The sequence below is a fragment of the Neltuma alba genome, unplaced genomic scaffold (genome assembly GCF_004799145.2).
Source record: "Neltuma alba isolate B1F8T4 unplaced genomic scaffold, ASM479914v2 tig00010249_pilon, whole genome shotgun sequence".
Lineage (NCBI taxonomy): Eukaryota > Viridiplantae > Streptophyta > Magnoliopsida > Fabales > Fabaceae > Neltuma > Neltuma alba.
In genome coordinates, this window is record NW_021635176.1 from 25,650 (window position 1) to 32,878 (window position 7,229).

Sequence of the window (7,229 nt, forward strand, 5' to 3'; positions counted from 1 at the left end):
TGACAACATGCTTCTTACTTTTGTCCTTGAAGCCCAAAATAACTTTTTGACACCAGAACCCATCCAATTGCTTTTCAACCTTACTAGTTTTCCCAGCTTTTACTTGGTCGTGTAAGTGAACTCCGCAAAACCAAGTCATCGATTTTGAATGTCCGACACTTCCTCCGATCTTAAATATAAAAACCAACTGAAAAGTTTGTTCTAATTATAAATATAAAACCGCTGGTAATATATATATATATATATATATATATAGATATAAACCCAGTTTCCACCATCACGCACACTTCGTTTTCTCCGATCTATTTTCTATCTATAATATGAATGATCAAAATGGTACAGCACATATTTTTATTGATATTTAAACTAATTTTTCCTACCGTGTGTAAAAATAGTTCTCCCTTACCTTTAAGACCGAAGGAATTACAATTTTTGGCACATCCTCTCACAAACATCAATTCACAATAATTTAGAAAAAGAAAAGTTGAAGAAAGACCAACTACTTATGACACAATTGTAAGATAATGTAGAAAGGATGTACCAAAAGTTGTATTAAACATTCAGCATCCGGTGCCTGAATTGCAAGTTTTCCAGGTGTCGGAACTGGTAAACTCCATTGCAAATTGCAAAACAGAAGAACACTTCACAATTCTCCACTTTCCGTCTAAATGATTAATATAGGTGGATCACACAATTCTCAGCCAAGCACTATTTTCAGAAGGGCCACATATACATATTCCAACTTAGCCTTTCAGCGTCAGAAAAACTACAATTTCACTACAGAAACAAAAGCAAACAATTAAACAAAGCTTTCGCGTAACATTGGGTGAAGGTCACAAGTCTTGAAAATGCTCAGCAGTGTTACATACTACGCCCCTTCAGCTAGGGTCCTCTTTGAAGTACTGATGTACAGAACTGCATCACAAACCAAACGAGAAAATCTAGTTAGTGGTGCAATCACATATTGATTATGAAGGAAGGATACCGCCTTTTAGACACTACCATTGTTCCCTCTAATGAATGCATCACCATATTTGTTCTTCAGTTGCCCATTGACATACTCTTCTGTTTGTTCCATGGCAATATTCATATAGCCATCTAGACAAGCTAGAATACCTGCGAACATAATCAAATAGCGTCAAGCCACTACTTAACAATTGCAAAGCAGTTCAACATAAAAACACACGTGCCATGCCAATGTTCTTTTTTGGACCAACACTAAACAAGAAATCCACCTAGCACAAAGATATACCTAAATACTAGAACGTCTTGCTTAGCAATACTCACACTTCTCACTGGCATAAGAACCGAACCCCACTTTCTGTGAGGGAAAGCCACTCCTTGACTATTTTGAAGCGTAACATAACAAAACAGTGTAGATAAATAAAGCAAGCATCAGCAATAAAGCCACAAGCAAAGTCAGCATTGCAAAGCCATCAAGAACCTGAATGAACAATTCATTACAGTAGCAATAAACTGATCTCTCTTTTTCCTTACTTCACAACCCAATTCCCTTTGGTCAGATACCATGGTCATATTTTGTACAAAGTGAATATTATAAAGCCATAAACCAGCATCTATTTTTCAACTATTTCCTTCCTTTGGAGATTACGGCCTCTGCAAGCTAATAGATAGACATGTTTCTAGCTACAGTGAAAATTCTACTTGCACAGAAAAGGGGATGATTTTGATACTACTCTTTACAACTTCCATTACACACTTTGAAAAATTCACTATACTTTACAAAAGCTTCAACCATGCGATTTTGATACTTCGACATATTCATGCTCAAAACTTCATTTGATGATTTATATTATTTTTTCTCTTATTCTTTGATGTGGCCCTAGTAAGTGCTAGGAGAATTTACTATTTCATCATTGTTCACATCAAAGTAATGCAACATTGTTTTATTATTAGATATTAAAAGATTAATGTTGTCCGTAAAATCAAAGTCAACACTCTCGGGTGGGGTTCTTCTTTGCCTCATCTCCAATGCAATTTTTATATCCACATCTGTTGTCCTATCTTGTACTTATACTATTAGCATCTCATAATAAGATATTGGCTCTTTCTTTCTGGTAAAGCTTCAGGCTTTATCTTAGCAAAAGAATGTAAAATTGAAGAAATAAACATAGTATTGTCAGTGTATAAACCTTGACTACGTGGTTATCTCAATAAATTTGAATTTAAACTTCATCCAAACTTAAACAAGTCATTCTTAAACAAATAATAACAAGTATACTTGTTTTTCAGTTCAGTATACTTGGGGCCAATTATGAACTTAGTGCACTTTATGAATTCACCTGAGTCGGACATGGATAACAAGTGTTCTTGACAAATAAATTGAAAAAACAGAAGTCATAGATCACATGAAAAGTTACGAGAAAATACACTCCTTGTTATAATTTGTTCAAGAATAGTTTAAGTAGGTTTGGATGGAATACAAATACAAATTTACAAACTACTGAACCAAAAGTACAGGATAAATTGATTAAAATAATATAGCAGTCAAGGATTAGATGCACTGTCAATACTCAATAACAAAACTATTTATCTCTTCCATTGACTTAATATGAATTTCACATTCTTTAGTAGCAAATTCTAAAGCTACTATTTGGAGGAACAAGCTAATACTTTATTACTAAAAAATGCTAAAACTATACAGACAAGATCATGCAACAATTGAGCATACAAAAACAACATCAAATATGCTACTAAAACGAGATGAACCCTATAGAAGACATTAACCACTTAATACCCAACAATGAAGCAACTTTACATAATTTTGATGTAAACAGTGATGAAAAGGTAAAAAATTCTACATAAGCAAGATCTCAAGCTGTTTCTCAGAGTGAGCCTGCATCAAAGAACTAGGGAAACAAAACTTAAAAGAAAATAGAGTAAGCAACAAGCAAAGGCTAGGCATGGAGATGTTTGCTGAGTCACTAGGTGATATGGCTGAAGTTCTTATAAAGTAAATTAAGATTTAACATATAGTTAAAAAAACTGCGCAGTATGGAAATGTTTAAAGTCAACAAACTTGTCTTATGTAGGGAAATACAGTTTGAGCCATTCAAGATATATTCGTTAGTGGCACCTTCCACCTTTGACTAAAGTCAAACAAACCACATCTTGCAACAAAGCAGAAAACAATCTCAAAAAAATCAAGCGTAGATACATACAAAAAGAAAAAGATGCTCTCAAATATATCATATAGTGAGAGTGGGAAGATAAGACAAGGTGATATGTACTATGTGCTCACATGATGAGAGGTGATTTTCAACATAAAAAGTCACTAAACCTAAGTGTATCATTTTCACATTTTCCAAAATTATAATCAATCACATTTCAGAAAACTATGCTTTTCTGTTTTATCATGAAATAAATGATATAGTAAAATATTAGCTACAACAGTTTAATATATATCATTCAGAGACAACTCCTAAGGGGCATACTTAGAAGCAGCTCGGCCAGAATTACCTCGATAATCGACGCCAGAATTCAACTTTACAACGACAGGACGCCCACGAATGGATTTCAGGAAATCTGCAGGGGTCTTGGTAGTGGTTGATCCTTTCTCAATTCCGCTCATTTTATCTCAACCCCAAATACTTTCTATCTTTGAAAAATAAGACAACAAAAAGCGGAAAAAATACTGATAAGACTCTTCCGTATCTATAATTGACAGAGCATCAGAGTTCTGTGCCAAAAACATGACATCATCGCAAAACAATCAATAATCAATAGTCTCAATACCTCCTTAAGCAATTTCTTAATGTCACCGGAGAGCTGAACACTGCAAGGGCCGGAGAAGCGGGCGACGCCGAGAGAAGGAGAAGATAGCCTGAGAAGGTCAGAAGCCGCGCGGTGCGGTTTTGAACGAAAAGCCCTAACTGTTCCCTCTGGGCAAATTTTTCCTTTTAATTTTATTTGGACAATTTAATCCCCGACCCCAGGGACCTCTATTTTAGTCCCTTGAGGTTTCCTTCTTCTTTTTTTTTTTTTTTGATATTGAACATTATATGTAACCTAATTAGGGGTATTTGACAATCCTCAAAATCACTTTTTAAAAGTTTTTTTTTTTTAACAAAATGAGACAAACTCCTCTGCATAATTACTTTGTAAACTATAAAAGTACTTTTGAAACCATAGTTTGGTTTGCATCCAAACACTCTCTTAGTTTTTTAGTTCATAGTTTTGAGGAAGAGCATGATGCATGCATCATCATTTGTCTCTTTAATTTAAAATCTTTATGGAATTTAAAATACTACCGTCGAATCCTATGCATCATCATTTGTCTCTTTAATTTAAAATCTTTATGGAATTTAAAATACTACCGTCGAATCCTTAATATAAAAATTAATTTGACATTTAATTTGGTCTTAAATATAAGACTTCAATTCACGTTATGTCTCATATTTATCTATTTTCTTTTCAAATAGTTCTTATAGTTGCATATGTTATTAAATATTTCATCAAATAATAGTTTTAATTAATACATATGATTAGCAAGGGTATTTTAGCGAATACAACACCTATTTATTACAAACAACTAATTTAATTAATTTTTTTAATCTATTCAAATTAATCAACTAGCTCTTATATTAATAACGGAAGAAAGGTGCTATGTGTTTGTGTGTGTGTGTGTATATCGGTTTCTCCAAGTGAAGAGAAGTTCATTCCCTTCAGCACAACTTTCCATTAAAATCTCATTAACTTTTCATTCCTGGTTTGGTTATATGTACATATCTTTCAAAATAATCTAGCAAGTCATTAATTTTTGTTGTTGTTTTCATTCTTTTTCTTAGTAAATTTTCAATTTTGTTTTGTTTGCATGGCTTTAAAAAAAATAAAATAATATAAAAATAATGCATATATTTAATACCAGAATCTTGCGTAATATGGATGATTTATTTTCTTACCATTTTATTTCACATGTTGTTATCTTTTTCTTCCGTATCAGTTGGCACAATTCAGGGGTGAACTTTGAATTCAGCCTTACAAAACAAAATGGTAATAACGATGATCAGTATAAATTAATTACAAAAATTTTTAATTTCATGAAATAAAATTTCAAGTTTCCATATATGATGCGATCACATTCTAATTACAAGGCTGAAATAAAATCCCAACTTGCGATGGCATTTGCATTTATATCTTATGTGAATCTCATATCAATCATTTAGATTTAATTTAGATGGTTTATAATTTATTTTTGTTCAAATAGTAATTCAATTTAATTTTTATCTCAGATGAAGCAACATGTAAAGCAATAATTATTTCACTATTATTTCATATAAAATAATAATTTATATAATAACTTTTGTAAAAAATTAAATGAAAAACTAGTTAATAAATCCTTATAGTTTGCCTCAATTTTATATTAGCTCCCCTGTAATTTATTTTATTTGAATTGGACTCTGTTGTGTGGTTTGATAATTTTAATTTATAGCGTTTATGAAATTTCATTTATTAAAGGAACATGCATGCATTAAATCGGTCCACAATCATTATTTAAATTAAAATTAATAATTTTTACATCCAGTGATAAATGCCTATCCAATGCAAACAAAACAAACAACAAGGACTCATTCAAAATTGAAGTAAATTATAAGTAGTTACGATTAATTTTTTTTTTCAGAATTAAATTATTTAAATCAAATCTAGAGGGTGCACCAAGACATATCCCATATAGCATACATTACATTTATAAACCCTAAATTCCAAAAGGTGAGCGCCGAATCCTCTTTTATTTCAATACACACACACACACATATATAGTCAGTCCCTTCTCTATTCTTGATAGTCTCCTTATAAGCCTTTTTATTGCATTAGAGAGAAGAAGTGGGGGAGAGAGATTTTGAGAGAGAAGAAATGAAAATTTTGAAGATGAAAGAGATGGCATGGATAATAGTGACAGTGACGATGATGATAATAAAAATGGGCAGAGCTGAAATTCACTATGTTGGAGGAGGCAAATATAATTGGGCACCCAATGTTAATTTCTCAGAATGGTCAACTCATGAGCACTTTTATGTTGGCGATTGGCTATGTAAGTCTTTCTTATATAATTCTTAGTTTGTGCTTGTTTGTTTGTTTTTGTCTTTTGTTACTGTAATACATCCAACTCCGCATGTGTTTTATAATCAGTTTCAAACTAGATAAAGACAGAAGATTGCGCTAGACTCTGGACAATCAATGTAAAATTGTGTTAAATTCTTATAATATGGATCACAATGCTATCATATGTAGTTAATCTTGCGTATTGCATTTATTGTTGCTATAATACTTATCCACTCCTAAATATAAGACCCTTATACTAGTGTGTATAAGGGTCTTATATTTAGAACCGAAAGAGTACATCTAAATCTATGTTAATTTAGATGTTACTATTTGTTGCTTCTCATGGAACAGATTTGAGGAATTCATTTTTCATATGGACTATAATTTGATTCATAACCAACTTAATGGAATAAGACTTTTGTTCTTATGGTATAGCTTGATTTAAGACCACTAAATAGAGGGCAAAATTAATTAAGCATGAAACTAAAGGAAGATGTGGTGAGAGTAAATTTGTGGGTCAATTAATTTGTGACTGTTGGATCAAACAAACATATTAGATCACCCTAGATAGGAGAAAATCTTTGGAAGAAAATAAGGGACAAAAATTAGCATGAGGTAAAAGGAAAGTGTTGCTAGAAAAGACATTAATTTTGTGTTGATTGATGATTCATTGTTGGGTTAATTCACTTGTTGGTTGTTGCATCAAATCACCAAATCCTATGGCAAATGATTGGAATTCATAATTATATCTATATATATAACATTACATCTGGTTCTTAATATAAGATTTATTTTGTAGTGCAAAAATATAGTAAAAATTACAATATTCATAAGTTATAAACAGTAAATCTCACCTTATAATGTGTACAATACATGAGTTTATAGTTAAATTTTCTAAAATAAAATATGAAATTGTATCTTTTTTCCTGACAGGGGATATAATATGAATAGAAAAACCGTCTTTTTAAATTTATTTCTTTATAAATATCTCTTTTGGTGCAGTAACACTATCTTCTTTAATTCTCATACCACACACAGACACAAGGGACTTGTCAATTTCTCTGAGTTTCTACGAGATTCTCCCTCATGCTAAAAGAGAAAGAAAAAATCCAATATACACTAATTAGATTTATGGTTTTTCCAAAGACTTTGGATTTGACAAGAAC

At 31.7% G+C, this 7,229-nt stretch overlaps 1 protein-coding gene across 1 annotated transcript; it reads right to left on the reverse strand.

Moving 5' to 3' along the window:
• Positions 1–517: 517 nt before the first annotated feature.
• LOC114755331 (sm-like protein LSM36B) lies at positions 518–3,887 on the reverse strand. Its single transcript, XM_028944202.1, has 4 exons — positions 3,757–3,887; positions 3,481–3,619; positions 1,003–1,116; positions 518–915 (listed from the first exon to the last, which is right to left on the reverse strand). The coding sequence occupies exons 2-4, from the start codon at positions 3,590–3,592 to the stop codon at positions 869–871; spliced, it is 273 nt and encodes a 90-aa protein (XP_028800035.1). The 5' UTR covers positions 3,593–3,619; positions 3,757–3,887; the 3' UTR covers positions 518–868.
• Between the last annotated feature and the right edge of the window lie 3,342 nt (positions 3,888–7,229).